This window comes from Grampus griseus, assembly GCF_964374135.1.
Source record: "Grampus griseus genome assembly, chromosome: 15".
NCBI classification, from domain to species: Eukaryota; Metazoa; Chordata; class Mammalia; order Artiodactyla; family Delphinidae; genus Grampus; species Grampus griseus.
Genome location: NC_139009.1, coordinates 25,605,009 through 25,625,049, shown reverse-complemented (window position 1 = coordinate 25,625,049; position 20,041 = coordinate 25,605,009). Strand labels below are relative to the sequence as shown.

At 39.1% G+C, this 20,041-nt stretch overlaps 1 protein-coding gene across 1 annotated transcript in view; it reads right to left on the bottom strand.

Moving 5' to 3' along the window:
• Positions 1-2,592: 2,592 nt before the first annotated feature.
• Positions 2,593-20,041, bottom strand: part of TTC27 (tetratricopeptide repeat domain 27) — a 173,112-nt gene continuing 155,663 nt past the window's right edge. Inside the window, exons 17-20 of the mRNA XM_082672271.1 lie at positions 14,081-14,278; positions 12,655-12,766; positions 7,653-7,753; positions 2,593-3,658 (exon numbers count right to left, since the gene is read on the bottom strand). Of these exons, the coding sequence (XP_082528397.1) occupies positions 3,536-3,658; positions 7,653-7,753; positions 12,655-12,766; positions 14,081-14,278 (534 nt within the window). The 3' untranslated portion in view covers positions 2,593-3,535. The remainder of the gene's footprint in view (positions 3,659-7,652; positions 7,754-12,654; positions 12,767-14,080; positions 14,279-20,041) is intronic.

Below are 20,041 nucleotides of genomic sequence, written 5' to 3'. Positions count from 1 at the left end.
GAAATGTCTATCTAATGAATGCAGCTACTATATTTGAGCACATGCCTGAATAAGCTGCTTGTTGATTGAAACCTATCTATTTATAAGCACTTCTGCACGTTGTGAAAAATCCATCTGTATCACCACAGCATGGCGCCCACCATTTCAATAAAGGCTCTTTGCCATTTCACTATAGAGCCTGCTGAATGAACGGGCAGAAAGGAAGTGTGTTGCACCCACTTAACAGGTTTTATTCCTCACTCTTGGCAAATAGAGTTACCTTATCTAAACACCAACTTAGATGAATGTGAATGTTATACAAACAGAAAAAGGAAAAAAGAATACTTTTCATCAGACTCACCTAGGGTTTTAACCTAGTAGACTTACCATAATTTGGATAAATGGTCACAAATAGCCCAAACTTGGCCATACCTCTGCTTATGTCACAATCTTTGAATGTAGTCTGGAAAGTAGGTGAATTTACTACACACACTTGATACCATTTCTTCACATTTCTGCTTATGAAAGCACACTGATAGATGTCCAACAGAAACAAGTACAGCATGAAGAGAACAGCCTTGATACAACATTAAATAAGTCGGGGACTTCCCTCATGGTCCAGTGGTTAAGATTCTGCCTTCCAATGCAGGGAGTGCAGGTTCGATCTCTGGTCGGGGAGCTAAGATCCCACATGCCTCGGGGCCAAAAAACCAAAACATAAAACGGAAGCAATACTGTAACAAATTCAATAAAGACTTTAAAAATGGTCCACAAACACAAAAAGAAATCTAAAAAAAAAATACACCAAAGTGAAATAAGTCAGTGCTTTCAATGTTTGGGGTCCTCATTACTGTACTGAGGCTTCATCTGAGGTAAGGCCAAGCTGTCCACCCCTACATGGGAACCTCAAAGTCCACTCTGGGATTCTGCAGTTCTGAACCTCACCACTCTACTCACGACTCCTCAACACACCCCCCATGGCGCTGCTTCCCAGACTCAGTATCAACTCTCCAAGCTTCCTGAGTTTTGGGTTTGGGTGTAGGGAAGTGATTTCTTATTCCATTTGGGTTTATTTTAACTCCTTTGCAGTTAGGGTCCCCATTTACTATGTTGCTTCTTTGGAAAAAGGCCAACAAAGAATTTATTAAAATAAAGATCAAATAATCCTAAATAATCTTAACAGACCACAGGCAATTGTTAACTGAGATTTCACAGAATTTCTCTCCTTGAAAAACTTTATAAACAATGAAAGGCAATCTTTCCAGGTATCCCATTGTTGGAAAGAGAAGACTGAAATCAGCTGACCATTGGAAGTTCTTTCTAGCCCCAACATAGCAAGTACAAAGAATGCAGGTTTCAGCAGTCTTCGAATTCCGGCTATTTCTCTTTCTTTAGTTTACTGGTGATGTCGCAAACCTACCTAGTACATAGTGAGTACTCGGTAAGTATTATTATTTATGCTGTGGGAACTAAATAAAGATTAAAGGATAACACCTTTATATTTTTCTAGTTGATAAGACAAAAAAGTAATTCTGAAAACCAATGTATTAATACTAAAAAACCAAAGTTGAAATCTATAAAAGATAAGGCATTTGGAAATAGCAAGTATATAAATCATAACATAGCAATACAAAGCATCAAAGACCCTATTGGAAATGATATACAGCTGTTTAAACAGATACTCTGTTACTGACTCTGCACCTGGGTGAAAGTGCTATAAGAGATATTAAGAACTTGATAGGAGGTACTATTATCACAACACTCTCTACAGATGAAAAAATCAAGTACCAGAGCGTTAAGTATTAAGTATTAGGAGGTGGTACAGATGAGGTTTTGCTAAAACCCAAGTTTTTCCTACTTTACCATAGTACCTACCCCCGACATTTTCTTCAATTATGTTAAACATTCACTTAACATTCACTCACCTAGTAAGACTATTAAACATAACTAATAGGTCTATATCTTTAAAAGAAGATATCTAATAGCTCTTTTGTGAGATCATCCCAAGAAAAAATAGGTGTAGGGCAGCTTCCTGGAGACTTTGGTCTACTATAGCATTTGAAAATAGGACTGGAAGGTAATAATCCTTTTAGGACTTGGTTTGTGGCAGTTCACACTCACCAGTGCCTTTCTACTTTGAACCCAAAGGAAAACAAACTGAGAACTAAAAACTTCTAAAACCTGGAAATTCTTCTTCAATCTTCTACTCGATTCCTGAAATCTTTACCATTTTCAGTATTTATCTGTTTTCTATTGGGGTTCACAGCTAGGTACCGATAAAGAGGTTTTAATCTTAAAACCTCGTTCCCTCCATCCAACCATCCACCCACCCACCTATTCCCCAATGGCTTCCATAAAAGATTCAAGTGGACATTTAATGTTAATTCATGCTACTACATCATTTTACTGGTCTTTCTCATAGTTACTGCATCTCCTGTAAGAGAAACTGCTTTGAGACATACATCAGCTTTTTTTTTAGGCTAGTATGATACTAGAAAAGACAAGCAGGTGGTTAAGTAAAAGAAGCACTGCTAAGCATTCATAACCAAAATTCACTGACGAAAGTTTTTAAAAACTTTTTTTTTAATGGTCAGAATACTTACATTTGTGGATTACATATTTTTAAATCTCCAAAGGCAGTAGAAACTCACAAAGCAGCAAGGGATAGAAATTATTCACATTTTATAAATAAGAACATGGAAAACAGCAAGGGTCAAATGACTTATGCATGCGACCCAATATTCAGCAACCCAAGCCAGGACTTCAAATTCCTTACTATGACTTTTGTAGTGAGATTATTAAGCTCAGCTGCTGCCTTCAATATTTGTTTCCATAGACATTACTAAGAAAACATTTTACTTTGGCATTTTTGTAATATGGCACCATTTATAGCTGTCTTCACTCATAATAACCTTATTAAATAACCATCTTTAGGGCTGGCAGTATACACAGTGAGGGTCAGCCTGGTTACTAGTGGCTAATGGCTGAGTCAAAATTTGAGTTATGTCATTTTTTTCTTGCATTTTCCCTGATTTAGAAGTTAAACCATACCCACATTTCTAACTTAGCCAAGCCCATATCTTTTGGACCCAAATACAAAATCTCAAGAAGCGTAAAGGTTTCCATCACCAAAAGTACTCTTTTATCACTTTTGGATAACACATCAGCCAATCTAATGATTCCACAAACTTGTAGCGTGTGATTTCTTTTTTTCCTGTTTAGACTTTTTCCAAAGAATGATCTAATTCATTTTAGGCTGTGACAGAATAAACCCTACGCTAAAAAGAAAACTACATTTTTTTTTGCTCTTTGTGCTGAAATACCTGAAGGATAATAAAAATAGTGAATTCAACTGTAATTAAGCCTAAAGAAAGAAGGAAGGAACATTTTATTTAATGTATTTCAGAAAGTTCAAACATTTGGAAAGATCACAAAAGAATGTTACCCATACAAGAGAAATTTATTAAAAAAATTAGTATCTTGTAGTTTAGATACACAGGTATAAGAGAAATTCCAGAAGGTGAAGCACCTTTTCCAGAAGCTGTTCTGAGGATGGTCAATACTGATTTCGAAATTGGTTGCTTAGGTCTTGAAGCTCTGTTACTAAGGTGTCCATTGCTGCTGTTTCATCAGCTAACTCCCTGGAAATTTCTCCACTTACCACATCTGTAAAAAGTTGCTGCAACACAAAGAACAAGGCAGAACTATCAAAACGATGAAAATCTCTTTAAAATAATATAGATAGAGTACAGAATTAAAATTCCCTTTGCTTAATAATACATTATAGTAGCAACAGTAGTATTTGTTCTATTCGCCATCCTGAAATATACAAGCTGCAACAATTAAAGGATGAATCAAACAATATGCCTGAACTTGTAAATTCAAATCAGCTCTGCTCTTCAAAATGGTTGCCTTGAATATTGATTATATTATTCATTTCAATGTCATAAGATGGTTTTTGGATAAAGAGACATCATTCATCCAAACAAAAGAAATCTATTCTTTGTGTATACAAGCAAAACAAATGTATTTTATATTCAAGTTCATATAAATCATACTTTTATGCTAATTATTTGAAAATTAATATGTCTTAGGACTCAGAGGCCACAAAGATCATCAAAATTTGGTGACAGCAAAAAAGCCCAGCAAAATAAAAGTGCCCCCCTTCGGTAAAAGGAATTGCCTTGGGAGGCATATTGCAACATACTCCAATAATGCCACCATGGCTGAAACATTCTGGAATGCCTCTCTAGGAGCTGCCTGCTGAGCCGGTATAGGCACCCAAGAAATCAGCTTCAGGATTTTATGACTGTGTGTGTGTGTGTGTGTGTGTGTGTGTGTGCGCGCGTGCGTACATGTGTTTTAATCAGAAATGTAATTTACTCAGTTTACCATAAATCTTTTTCATCACAACTGACTAGATGATTTGTTTACAAAAATCAAATTTACCATTACAATATAACTATTTACTACCACCATAGATGATAGCAATTGTTCTGACAGCTATTTTAAAAAGGGAATTCTGAAGATGTTCTGAGTGACGGCATCATCACTACAATAAGCTTAGAGTTTCTCATAGTGATTTATGGAGCAAAGAACATTCACTTGAATGCAGAACTTCAAAAATGCTTTGCAAAGCTTTGCCACATTACTGTGTAGTCACGCCTTGTACAGCATTTCACAACAGATTGACATACCAACCGCTGCGATGTGATCAGTAGAGAAAACATCTTTGAGGAAAGTAACTTGGACTCACATAGCATATTTGTTTTTACTAAGAATTACAGTACTTGCAAATCATCATAAATCTGCACCACTGGGACTTCCCTGGTGGCGCAGTGGTTAAGAATCCACCTGACAATGCAGGGGACACAGGTTCGATCCCTGGTCTGGGAAGATCCCACATGCCGCTGAGCAATTAAGCCCATGAGCCACAACTACTGAGCCTGTGCTCTAGGGCCCACAAGCCACAACTACTGAAGCCCGCGTGGCTAGAGCCCGTGCTCCACAATAAGAAGCCCGTGCACCGCAACGAAGACTAGCCCCCGCTCGCCGCAACTAGAGAAAGCCCACACACAGCAACAAAGACCCAATGCAGCCAAAAGTAAATTAATTAATTAAAAAATAGTGTGCATCACTTCCCTATAAAGTAAGGAGAAAGCAGAAAGCAACTTAGGCTTAGAAAGAATGAATAATTTGCTGAGGATCCCATGGAGTGTAAGTGGTAAATCTGTTCTGTCTCCAGGCTCTCCAGCGTTTTCACCAACCGCCCTCACGACCCCCTGCAGCAAATCTGTACAAGGACAGGGTGCTGAGGGCCGAAGAGTTACTGTGTCCTGGCCAAGCATGGACTTCATGACTTTAGGTGAATCTCTAGGTTCTACCTAGGAGTTTAATTCCATGAAGTCCCAGGCCTGGCAAGAAAAGACCAGAGATTCATGCAAACCAAGCCTGCTATTTAACACAGTTATCGTCATTCATTTTCACTTTTTTAAAAAAAATTTATTTATTTATTATTTTTGGCTGTGTTGGGTCTTCGTTTCCGTGCGAGGGCTTTCTCCAGTTGTGGCGAGCGGGGGCCACTCTTCATCGCGGTGCGCAGGCCTCTCACTGTCGCGGCCTCTCCTGTTGCGGAGCACAAGCTCCAGACGCGCAGGCTCAGTAGCTGTGGCTCACGGGCCTAGCTGCTCCGTGGCATGTGGGATCCTCCCAGACCAGGGCTCGAACCCGTGTCCCCTGCATTGGCAGGCAGATTCTCAACCACTGAGCCACCAGGGAAGCCCCATTTTCACTTTTTTTTTTTTTTTGGTTTTTTTTTTTTTTTGCGATAGGCGGGCCTCTCACTGTTGTGGCCTCTCCCGTTGCGGAGCACAGGCTCCGGACGCGCAGGCTCAGCGGCCATGGCTCACGGGCCAAGCCACTCCGCGGCATGTGGGATCTTCCCGGACCGGGGCACGAACCCGTGTCCCCTGCATCGGCAGGCGGACTCTCAACCACTGCGCCACCAGGGAAGCCCCCCATTTTCACTTTTTAAAGTGTTCTGCAAAAGTGTTCTTTTGGAAGGCAATTCTGCTTAGCAAACCCAATTTGTTGAAAAAGTAGAAAAGGCATATGATTTACTACAAAATCAGAGACTCCCAAATATTATATGCAAAAAGGTGCTTTCAAAGGAGATGTTGGGAAGCAATTTTTCCCATTTTCGGATAATCCAGTTGTGATCTAATGAGAACAAAATCTAAATACAGATGATGTTCTAAGGTCTCATTTTCAATGTTTGGAGTTCCACAATATGAACGGATGGGTAGTACAGACAAGACTATTTAAGTCATATAAGTATAGGTTTATGTAAAGTTAATACATTATAAGAAAAAGTTTTGCACAGAATAGGGAAATCTGTAGAGTACATCCTGAAGAAATAAACAATCATGGGTAGGTTAGTGATCTCACCAAAACTAGGAAAATTAGCTCCCAATTTGGGAAGGAGAGTCACAGAAAAAGTCTGCTACCTTGACTTTCTTTGAGAGAGCTCTTGCAGTTTTCTGAGAGACTCATAATCGGAAGTTGTTTGAAGTTTCCTGTTGGGAGGAAATACAGTTTCCCCAGGTAGATTACAGAAACCTGGTTCCAGCATGCAGACTAATAAGGACAGAAAAGTGAGTTAATAATCTAAAGAGGCAAAAATGATGCTCTGATCTGAAAAGATCATCAATTAATAAAAAGCATAGTCTGGAAAGGTTTTTACATGTGTCCAGAAGTGACCTTCACTTGCCATGGACTTGCTCTCAGAAGTGAAGTAAAATTAGTTTGCAACCCAGGATTAAATAGTGAAGGCAAGGAAAGATTAGAAAAAAAAGTGCTAAAGTGTGTTAGAAGTTATATTCTTTTAAATTTTGTTCCTGAGGTGTACTCCAAACCTGGCTGCATGTTAGAATTACCTGGGAAATTTAACACAAACTTCCCAGGCTCTGTCCCAGACCCGATCTGTCCCAGGTAGAGATGTGGAGTCCAATCTTCAAAAAACCTCCCTCCATAATTCTCGGGTGTCCCCATCCTAGCACTGGATCATAGGTTGGCATTTGTAATCTGATACCGTATGTTTTAGTTGTCAGGCTTGAGTCAACCTATCTACCTTAATATTTGTGTCAAATCCATATATCACCTACTTAATATTCGTCTCTAAATCAATTTTTTATTTAAATAAAAGTATTTTAAAGGAAACATTAGAACACTACTGTAAATAGAAAATAAGCAATACTATTCATGAAATTGTAGGTTTGATATGCTAGTTATACTTTTTCTAAGATGCACTGAAATAAGTACATATTAAAATAAAATGTTTACCCAAGTGCTACTAGTAGTATATATGCCACACTTCGGGAAAAAGTGATAGTAAGTAGTAGAGCAGTGTTTTAATTTGACTTAAAGAAAGCATCAAGAGCCGGATTATAAATATTAATTTCAAAGACTCCTAAGTTACCCATGTGTAGGGTGATTTAGCCACTGGGTCAATGATCTCCTCACCAGTACAACTAATCACCTGGGGGCTGATGTCTAAAATATAACATGGGCCTAAAATTATCCTTCATGTGAAGGAAGACTTAAGAGCACCTGGCTGATACCAAAGACCTTTTATTTTCTATGATAATTCTAATTAATTCACATTTCACTCTCACCTTTGCTTTAGATAACAAGCCCCGTAAATTGAGTCGCACTGAAGAAAGCACTTGTATAGCCTCTTGGGGACTGGATTTGCTTCTACTGCATTTTATAGCCACTGGAAGATAAATATGGGGAAAACATCCATTAAAAATTGATAATGATAATTTGTAAGTACAAAAACCAATTAGTTAATTAGGATTTTATAGTAACAGACTTCAGAAATATTTCTATGTGACAAGTTTTATTTTGGTGAAAGGAAAATAAGTTATATGCATAAATTTTCCTTTTATCCCTTAAGAAGGATAGCTTATTGCTAAAAGGAAAATTTTGAGGAAAATGAGGGATATTTGGTGAGTTACAGACTGTTGGGAATGGACCGTGAAAACACACATGCACGTGCACACACACAAGCACAGAGTAATGAAATTAGGCAGAGACAAGGTCTAATTGAACACAAGGTACCCACAGAGAACAAAAACATATACAGCTCATCTTAATGTGGCTTCTCACGGTACTGAGTCCCTAATGGGGAATCACAATTGCAGATGACACCAGCCCAAAGAAGTGACATGCCAGATATCTACAGCTCAATTCTTGCTGCATTTTCGTATTCAGAGTTTACATCACCATTCTGGAAGAAGTGACGCCAACAACCTAGGCGCCTGCATTTAGGGAACGTGACCACGACCAGGCTCTGGGGTCACTAAGCCATGCTTGGTATCCATTAGCAAGAAGTAGGGGAGAGGACAGTCACTCATTCCCGACACCTCTACCTCCAGCATTCTGGAGAGCCCATTTTCCTAAAACTTGAAATTATCAAGAGCGTGTAACCCTTCCTAGCACAGGGCCTGCCTATTAATGCTTTTTAAGAACAAGTGGTTAAGCACAGTGGTTAAGAATCCACCTGCCAATGAAGGGACACAGGTTCGAGCCCTGGTCCGGGAGGATACCACATGCCGCAGAGCAACTAAGCCTGTGAGCCACAACTACTGAGCCTGCGTTCTAGAGCCCGCGTGCCACAACTACTAAAGCCTCCATGCCTAGAGCCCATGCTCTGCAGCAAGAGAAGCCACTGCAATGAGAAGTCTGCGCACCACAACAAAGAGTAGCTCCTGCTCAACACAACTAGAGAAAGGCCCTGTGCAGCAACGAAGACACAACACAGCCAAATAAATTAATTAAAAAAAAAAGAACAAGTGAAGAGCTTTGTAAAAATATAATGCCTCTATACCCTGAGAAGACCATAATTCATAAAGAGCCATGTATCACAGTGCTCACTGCAGCTCTATTTACAATAGCCAGGACATGGAAGCAACCTAAGTGTCCATCAACAGATGAATGGATAAAGAAGATGTGGCACATATATACAATGGAATATTACTCAGCCATAAAAAGAAATGAAATTGAGTTATTTGTAGTAAGGTGGATGGACCTAGAGTCTGTCATACAGAGTGAAGTCAGAAACAGAAAAACAAATACCATAGGCTAACACATATATATGGAATGTAAAAAAAGATGGTTCTGATGAACCTAGGAGCAGGACAGGAATAAAGATGCAGATGTAGAGAATGGATTTGAGGACACAGGGTGGAGAGGGGAAGCTGGGAAGAGGTGAGAGAGTAGCATTGACATATACACACTACCAAATATAAAATAGATAGCTAGTGGGAAGCAGCTGCATGGCACAGGGAGATCAGCTTGGTGCTTTGTGACCATTTAGAGGGGTGGGATAGTGAGAATGGGAAGGAGGCTCAAGAGGGAGGGGATATGAGGATATATGTATAGCTGATTCACTTTGTTATACAGCAGATACTAACACACCATTGTAAAGCAATTATACTCCAATAAAGATGTTAAAAAAATTTTTTTAAGTACACACACACACACACACACACACATATATATATATGAATGTGTATATATAAAAAAAGAAAAAAAAAGACAGTAAATGCCTAGTGAGCAGAGGGGCAAAATAAAATGTTGCTGAATTAAGAAAGAAAAAAATAATAAAACATGCACAAAATGAGAAATTCTAAAAGAATGACACTAACTTGGAATAAATAATATTTAATGTCTTGCTTATTATATATATATATATATCTAAAATGCCTCGTATTTCTCCACTGATTTGTTCTTGTTCCTCTAAATTATGCTCACTACAAACAGATCAATAATCAGATCCTATTTTAAAACTACACTAAACAGTGCAACAACTGAAGTTTACTTAGTACCCTGTATCACAGAACAGGGATGGAAAACAGATTTCTTTCTGTATGCAAACTCTCACCAATTGGAGGTTGCTTGTGCCTGGCAAAATAGTTTTGCCATTCATTAACACCTTCCATGGCTGGTGAGAACTATGCTTGACATTCCTATTCTAAAATAATAATCAGACTTTGAAAGGATGCATGGTAATCAACAACGTTACACTCATTTTCAAAGGGTACAGTTAACATGGAGATAGTGAGGATTATGATGTCTGTGTCCCATAATAGAGGAAGGTTGTAACTGCTATTACTGAGGTACTTGGGCTATTTAGTACCTAGTAACATATCAAAAACAGCTGTGATTCTGTTTTCAATCCTTCATTGTCATTTTGATAAAAACAAAAAAGCAAAAAGACAAACAGTGCTCCATTAGTCCCCTTCCTCAATCCCATTTCCAAAAGGCGTTAGAGATGGGGAGATGGTGGGGGGGGGTGGGGAAAGACAGACAGAGAGAGACAGAGAGAGAGACAGAGAGACAGGGAGAGAGAGAAACAACCTGCTGTTTCAAATCATCGGGAAATCCAAGACAGCTGTGCTTCCTTCAGGCAGACTGTAGTTAAAATGTGTAATTATTATTTTAGAAGTTCCTGGATGGCAAAGAAGGAACGAACTTTTGTCCACTCTTTCCCAGAAGACAGAACAGCAGAGACTGTAAATGAATACCTTCCAGACAGAACAATGGGTACACGATGACAACACTATCATAGAAGGGTCTCCAACACTACGTGGAGACCACAATGTCTTACACCAAGCTTTCTGAAGCACATGGCTACTCTTAAAAATAGCAACCCAGAAGGGAATAAATCATATGGAGATTTTTCTAAATGTTATATTTCCTTTTCCAGAATTGGGTGAGGTGGAGAACAGTGATGGGGAGAAAGTTAAAAAAGAGAACAGAAATAACAGAGAAACTCAGCTCTTTCTTCCATGAAGCACTGGTATACAAAAGCAACATAGAAAAGGTTAAGATTTATCTCCATAAATCTAAAATATCACGAGAAAAGAAAGCTGAGCATCCACTCAAGTATGCTTAAAATGTTGTAGGAGCACGAACACATAATTCACTAAGTCAAAGGGAAACTTAAAAAAAGAACAGACACTTGTTTTTCTCTAAGTATTGCCTGGATGAAAAAACAAAAAAAGGTACCAAAAATAGTTCGCAATCAACTTTAAGAGGCAAAATGCAGATTTTTCCTAGAGTACTTCTTTAACCTGCATATTTATATTTGACAGGTTTAACACTATCACTTAGTGATTACAGAAAATATCTTGGCTTTGACTGTTATAGAGCCTGCTGTTCACCGAAATGTTTAGGGTTGGCAAGCTGAAGTAGCTCAGATAAATTCAGAGAAAATTGCACCCTGTTATAACTGCTTAGCATGGGTTTACTGAAATACAGTACCATATCCACAAAGGCCAAAGGGATAAAGAATGAGCTCCATCTAAGCCCACCCACCAGGAGGCCAGCACAAGCTACATAAATTCTAGCCACCCTAGACCATCCTTCCACTGGTCTATCGGCAATTATCTCAACCTTTTGGATAGTTATATCCTTTTGTCAAAGATAAGTGATTATTAACTACTAAGCCCATTTCTAAATTGTTTGAATGTTCTATGACTTCTTTCAAGGCAAAGTTAAACTTTATTCTTGTTCGTTTTTTTCTTTTTAGTTTTGAGTCCCTTATCATACAGCCCAGATCCTCTACCATAGAAGGAACAGGGTGGGGGTAAGGAGGCAAGGGATTAACATTTAAACCATGTGTAAGATACTGGTAAGTGTTTAAATATGTTTTTACTTATTTTTCATAACAACCATAGGTAGGTTATCCCCAGTTTCCCCATGAGGGCACTAAGAGTCAGAGAAGCTAAGTAATGGTGACCCCAAGTCACCTAGTTAGTATGTGGTAGAGCTGGTCCTGGAACTTGGGCCTCCCTGAGTCCAAAGTTCTGCCCTTTTTATTGTCCCTTGTTGGCTACCTATTTGCTGCAGCTATTAGTTGCAGAAGTTAGAGGAGGACTTTAGGACAGGTTCATAGTCCTTGTGATTCAGTTCTTGACAGTGTGGCTTCATTATTTTATTTGAATTGCATTCCCAGGGCATCACATGCCTATATTCAAACATAAATATAAAAGTGCATTATTACCTTTAACTAGTATATTTTTCATTAATGCAAATAATTAAAGGCGGCCTTTATCTGGAGTATCTTACCCCAACTGGCCTACAATTTTATATGTAAGGTTTTCCCTCCCCTCAAATATCACCCACTAAATTTCCCAAAGTTATGGATTATATTTGTAATTTCCTTTGTATATGCCATAGCTCTTATGTATATTGCTATGCACTCCAGAAATCTATGTATTTTTATGAATATTTTCATTTATAAAAGAAGAACATGAGTCAGGAAAAGTTAATATTTTCTCACTACTACATCATCAATGCAGGAGAAGGTTACTTCTGTGTGAAGTGAAGATTAAGTACAGTTGTAAAAGTATTTCCTATCTCTAAAGTTTCTATCATCTGTCACTTATTCAAACACTATTTAAGCCTCTAGCCTATTTCTTCTTATTGCTCCAGGGTGCCTACTACATAATAGTTGGTCTGTAAATATTTGCTGAATTAACTACAACAATTTTAATATAATGAAATAACCTGAAATTATTTGTAATGGAACTTTGCTTTTGACTAATACTTCTTATCAGTAAAAATACATTAAAATATGCCACGGATATCAAACATCACATCAAATACCATGTGCGAGTCCTAAGGCTCTCTGAACCACTTCCTTAAATGATGTAATATCTTTCTCCCAACAACTGGACTGTGTGTCACACTTGTATGCCTTAGAGAGATACTGGAACGCCTGAGGAAAGAAAAAGAACAACTTTCAGATTAACAAGTAGAATTCACATTTCAAACTCAGCTTCCTGGAAGTCATATGGAACTAATTCCAACCGAAAAACCAGTCTCTCTTGTTATGTAGCACAGTTTCTATGATTCTCATCAAAGAAGGGGCATAGATGCACATCCAACAGCAATGAGCAATTAAAAGAAATCAACTGGATGTGTCTGGATAGAGACACTTCCCTCCAAACAGAAAAATAAAAACGCTTGGTTTGGAAATCTATAAGAAGTATACATATTTCCCTAGCATTTGTAGCCATCAGCTTGAGAGACCAGTTTAGAGAATGAGGTGTGAACTTGGTGAAAACTACTGAATTACTGGTAGGTGTGTAAACTCACAGATGTTTAAAACACTCTCTTTCACAACCCCACCCTTGTGGATTCTTGAGGGAGAAGTCACAGATCAGAGAATTCAGAGTACCCTTAATTCTGCACATAAACAGGGGACATAATTCAAGGCAAAATGGAAGGACGGAAAGCAGGAGTGTGTGCATGCCTGCGTGTGAGTATGTGTTCTCTGGGCTGACAGGGCTTTGGTGGAAGCCAGCTGGGTGGACTGAGGGAGGAGAGAATGGCTAAGAATCCCACAGATTAGCTGTACTGTGGCGAATTCCAAACTTACACAAGAAGTACACTTGATTTGTTGTGGATGTTTTGAAAAGAGCACAAAATATTTAGTATTCCAACCTTGGAAACTCTGGAGGTGCATCTACATTCTAAGATAAGAAGCTAAGGCATAACTTGAATCTATCTGGTGTTCTACTGCACTTGTGAGAAAGGGGCAGGGTAACCTTTGTAAAATATTTTATGTTTAGACTTTAAAAGCTCCTCTCTGATATTCTTATCTAGCCCCTTTTTCTTTCTCCTTTTCATAGTCTCCATCTCGGATTTAAACACTCCTTTGTCCTTGTACCGTCTACCTTAGTCTTCAGCAAGGAGCCTGCAGAAAGGGGTGTGGAGTAAATAACAAGAACCAGCTGTTCGCTGCAGCTCTGGAGGGAGAGCAGGTTAAGACAGACCCTTTTGCAGGAAACAGAGAACAATTATTTAAGAAAAATTCATGGAAAGAAAAAAGATGAATACTTACAAATCTTAACGTGTCCACAATTCAGGGTGCTTATGTTAAGAACTCTGAATCACACCTGAAAACTTGAGCGTATTCATCTTACCTTTCAAATTATCACAGTCTTCCTCCAACCATCAAAAAAGCAGATCCACTACACCTATGTTCAAACAGAAGGCAAAAGCCCCAGAGGACTGAGGCAGGACTCACCTTTTCATTTTCATCAGGCTTGTCACTCTGCCCATTTCCACACACTTCGGCATATAGCCTCCAGATTTCTCCGTCGTTCGTCACTCTTGAAGTTACTCTGCCAAACAGCTCCTGCAGCTTTCCTCTGAGGCCAGATGCAACATCTCCACTACGATCAGCCATCCCATCCATCACTGCCCTGACCAGAATTGTAAGGACCTTAAAAGATGCACAGGAGAAACTGGGAAGCTAGAAACAACCAAACAATAACTAAAAACAAAGAGCTACCCTCACCATCAACGAAGATGACAGTGAAAAACCTTGTCAGGCCTGTAAGAATATCACCCGTCACTTTTGAAAAATAAAATACAAGACGAGCCATCCCGAACCACGGTCTGGAATCGCAGGCCGACTACCTCTCCCAGTGTCCCTTTTCAGGCTCCTTGGAGGGCTCTGCTTCCACAGGGCCCTAGGCTCTGTGCACCTTTCTTCACACTCTGAGGGCTCTCTCTGAATGATCTGCTCCACACCTGTAGCTGCAAATACACTATGACCAAGTCTACCCGATACTGTCAGCGCAGCTCCAGCCCGACTCCTCTCTGGAGCCCCAGGATTGTGCACCTCCATATCTACCAGCCATGTCCCATCAACATCTCATGCTCCATCGATCCCAGAGGGAAACCTAGATCCCAGATCCCTCTTCCTCCTGCAGTCTCAGAGCCAGTGACCTGAGCACCAACCTAGAGTCTCTTCTCTCCTGGCTGGGCCACATGTAACCAATTTGATTCAACATTCCTAATGAGTCCTAAATCCAGCTTCTCCTCCTTTAGGTTGCACCTCACTATTCCCACCTGGACTGCAGTGATAACACTCTAATTCTGCTAAAAGAGGTCTTGGCCCTTCCTAATTGTTGCATAATAAACTGCTAGTGCATTTGCCTTAGGTATGCAGGGTACCCACAAAGTAGCTCTTGACCTTCCAACTACCCCAGGTCCGCTCACCATTTGCAATTTCGTGGCCATCTCATTTTCATTAATCAGATGCCTTGAATGCTGATAGATGAATTAAGGTGAGCCCCACTGTGGGTTACACTGTTATGACAAGCTACATCTGTCACATCTATATTAGGCTGTGTATCTCAAGGCTGCCTGGAAGCATAGAAAGTGCATCCTCCGTCATCCACTCTTGTGACAGAAGACCAGCAAAGACACATGGATCCACCTAAAGAACCAGCTCGAGGAGACTGCCCTCACACCTTGCTGCTACTCAGTGCAGCCCTTGGACGGACAGCATTGGCATCACCCAGGAGCTTGCTGTAAATGAGGAATCCTGGATGGAGATGCCGCTCCGTCTTAACTGAGATTCTGCATTTCTAACGAGCTCCCAGGTGATGCTGGTGTTGATGGTCCACAGATCACACTCTGAGTGGCAAGGTTCCAAGAGACAGGGTGCCACATCTTTATTCTTCCTCTGCACTTCAGGGAGAGGACCACATTTCATCACCTTGTGTCCCCAGTATCTAACATCAAGCCTGGCACACAGCTCTGATGCAAGGAGTACTTATGCCTTAAAGAAAGACTGAATGAACACACCTCTTTCAGAAAGCTTTGCTAAGAGAAATGCAACCAGTGTGACACCTTGCTCCGTCTCCCCGTAGAGCATTCTGATCTAGGCATGAGACGCATCCAAGGAATCAGGGCTCCTCTGGCCCATGAACACTGTTACGAATGTGAGCTCAGACTTATGGTCCTAATTATATACAGGGAGAAAAGTGGACAGGAGAACACTCACTTGTGCTTTTTTCTTTTTTGATGGACAAGGTAAATTATCTCTGCCTATAAATTCACATTACAATCCAACATGTAGTTTTAAATCTGAAAGTAATGAAATAGATATTACAATTCCACTCATGGTTTTAAATATGAAAGTCACAATGCAGGAGAAATGGTATGAATGTGCACTACCTGTTTCGAGTAATCATTCTGTAAACGTTTCAAGGATTAACATACTTCGAAAGAGATGGTCTATTGAAATAGTTACTAACATGGACAAATGAAGCATACTAAATTAGTAAAATTCTTTGTTTTTTTCTGGGATATCACAGTTGGCCCAACACCCTATCCCCTCATTTTAGCCACGATGAGTAGCCAAAGGGGAAGAAAAATATTTTGGCCTTCTTGCTAATAAAAATGGAGAGCTGCAGTACTGCTGTTTGAGAGGGGGAAAGTTGGTGAAGCGGGTTGTGTGTGTGTATTTGTGGGTGCATAGAGGGAACTGCAAAAGGGTAAGGAGGTAGATAGAGTGCCTCTGTGTTGGGGTTAGGGGGCAGATACCAAACACCTCTACCCAATTCATATGCAGATACCATAAGTAGAGAGACCCTGAATATAAGGGGAGGCAATAACAAATTTGTTTTTATACTCTCTATTTGATGTACAATGATTAAATAGCTGGATCTGGGCCTTAGAAGAGAGTTCTATATGGAAGAATACATAATAGAAGTCATTCATGGCCACGGCAGACATTGCCTAGAGAGACTGTGTTGGGTAAGCATCAGACCAAGGATAGTCTTAGGGAACACAACATTTAAAAGGAGGGTAGATGAACAGAGGTCTATGCACAAAGGAAAGGTGGCAGAAAGCGATGTCATGGAAACCAGGGAAGGAGAAAGTAACAAGGAGAGTACATCTACAGAAGATCAGGACTGGAAGATTCTGCTGGATTTGGCAGGTACACGGGTTAGCGACTGTATGCAGAGCTAAAGCCAGAAAAAGGAGGGCATGAGAGATCATGATTTTAGACAAGAGGCTCACAAAGAGAATCACATGAAAACCAAGACAAGTATTAACATCATAAAAAACAAAAAGCAAAAAATACCCCCAATCATAGTATCCTGTAATGCCTATTTTGAATATAATTTGCATAGGCATATAATATTAATAGAAAATATTCATGTAACCAAAATTTTTAATATAAATACATTGGGAAAATAAGAAAGGGAAGCAGTGGAAATGCTAATATAAAAGAATTAAGTCCTTATTTACTATAATAGGAAGTCAACTGATAATACCTAAAATTTGGTTAATAAAAAATAGGAGGGGGGAGCGGTGGAGCAGGAAATTGCTGTATTTTGTTATAAGCCTTATACTACGACTTAACTTGTAAAAACTATATGTTATGTGTTACTTTAATAACACAAAAATTTAAAAATAGAGAAAAAGAATAAATACAAAGATTGGCAAAGAGGAAACAAAAAACGACAGCACACATGAATATTCATTTATAAACTTTAAAATTATGTCTTTGGTGTGTGTGGGCGGAGGGGGGAGGGGCAAAGACTATAACGGACCGTGAGGACTTTGGGATGCTGGTGATGTTCGGACTCACACTCGGGGAAGGGCGTGGGGCGGCGGGGGGGGCCCCGGGTGGTTTACACAAGTGCGTGCCCTTCGTGAAAATTCATGTTTACTTATGACCTGTGTACTTTTCTATATTTTCACTCTATTTTAATAAACGTTAATTAAAAAGGTATTTCCTGCAATTAAGAAAGCCTCATAAACTGAAGGAAAAAAATAAGAGTTATTAAAATGTAGTAACAAATGGAGCTAATATGTAATCTTCAAAAGTGGGTTTAGAGTGATAAAATTTTTAAAAAAACTATTAATGTTATAATTTACTGGTTAATATCACCATTTCCTTCCCTCTAACTGGTGAGAAAAATCACACTCTTGTTATCCAGACTGACTACCAAAATAGTAACTTTTAACATATATTTAACCCTTCTTTAGTAAACACATATTTTTAACTTAAAAAAAGCAAAGGGTGTTGTAGTAGGATTTCTCTGATAAAATGAATCACCAAGGATTATGACTTTCTCCTGGGCAGTCTACAAAGTTTACCTGCATTATAGTCCTTTTCACCATCAAAGGTGAAAAAGATTTTTTTTTAACAGGTAAATGTTTTTATCTACTGTAAACTGGGTAAAAATATGATTACTGAACCCATCAGTAACTAGTTAAAACTATAAATTATTAAGTATGTAATAAGAGGCTGAAGGGTAGAGTACTAAAGTTTAAGAATTTAGAGGTAAACGATTCTTGGGGAAACAGGATCCAAGATATGGCCACTTGGATGGGTTGCTCCTATGAAATAAGATGAGAGCAAAGAAGTTTAAGTCCAAAGTATTGGACGTGCCATCTACCTAAAACCAAGTGTTCAAGAACAGTAGATCTAGAGTGGGGAGGAAGATATACATAGTCGGTTGCTGAAGTCCACCATGAATATGGAGGAATGGCTAGGAAGTTGCTAAACAGTGGTAACGAGGACAGGTCTTCTGTCTGCAACATCACAGAACTGTTGTATCAAGGAGTCAATATACAGGTAAAGAGCTTCAAAAACTGTAAAGCAATATAAACCTATAAACTATCACAATCATCACTGACCCTCAACTTCCTTACTCTGTCAAAAGGGGACAGCAAAGCCCTCATCGTCGCCCACTCATTATGTGCCCCTATACTTAATTGGATTAAAATGGAGCTAAAGAAGAACAAACGCTACCACCATGGTATCAGCCCTCAATACCTCCCACCACCCCTGCTCTGAGCACTCACCATGTGCTAAGCCCCATTCTAAGTATGCGACCAACATGATTTCATTTAGTTCTCACTGTAACCCTAGGAAGCAGGGACTTTATTATCTCCACTTTACAAAGAAATTGAAGCATGAGAGGCAAAATGAACTTCTCAAGGGCACAATGCAAGTGAATGGTGGAGCTGGGTCTTGAACACAAGTGATACTGGCCTCCTGAGTTTTGATGAGGATGAAGAGAAGACGATGATGATAGCAGGTAATATTCATACATATACACCTTCCTATGAGCCGGGGGCTCTATGAACACAATCTTCCTAACAACCCTAGGGGGAAGGTGCTCTTGTTATTTGCATTCTGCAGATGAAGAAACTGGAGCACAGAGAAGGTAAATAACTTGTCCAAGGTCACACACCTAGGGAAGGCAGAGGTGGATTTGAACCTGCAGCTCGCATCCTGGCTCTTGCTCTCAAGCATTTGCTGTATTAAATGATAAAGCACAGCTCCTTACTCCTCTGTTGTTCCTTCCTTTCTAATAATAAGTTCTTTTTATTGGAAAGATTTGCTCTTTTATGAAATATGTATGCCAATAACTTTGATCAGTTCATTATCATTTTTTTGCCAAATCTTGAATCAACCCAAACCAGACAGGTTTTTGTAGTTTTTTCTTTTTTAACTTAAAAATTTCCCCAAGACATTGGAGCTAATAAAAAATAAAAAGAGAAAATAAAATTCACAAACACAAGCACTACTGTCATTAATTTCTTTACTGTATGTAAATTTTTAAATATAATACTATGTAAACTGTTTTATCTTCCTTTTTCACTTAACATTATGTCATAGAATTTTTTGATGTTTTCATATATTCTTTAGATAGATCACTTCAATAGATTCAAAGCCTCCCACTGGGTTGACAGAGCACAGTCTATTTAACAATTCCCCTGCAGTTAGATAGTTAGGCTGTTTCCATGTACTGCCATTGTCCTTATCATTATAAAGAACACTTCACTGCATATTTTTGTGCCTAAAGATTTTTTTCATACTGAAGCTTCTTTAGGTTAGAATTCCAGGAACAGAACTATGGAATCAAGGGAATAAACATTTTAAGACTCTAGAGATAACCTGGATACTTTCAAAAAGGGCTAAATCAAATTAGATGTCCATCTGTAGTATATGAACATGTGTCATTTCACTGCATATTACCAGCACTGTGTGTGTGTGTGTGTGTGTGTGTGTGTGTGTGTGTGTGTGTGTGTGTGTAGGCGTTTTAATCTTTGATATTTTGTTTCACTAAAAATATACGCAGCTATTATTCTGAATTTCTCTTTTATTATTAGTGAATTTAAATCTCTTTCCAAATGTTTGTTCAGTAAGTATATTTCCTTTTTAAGATAT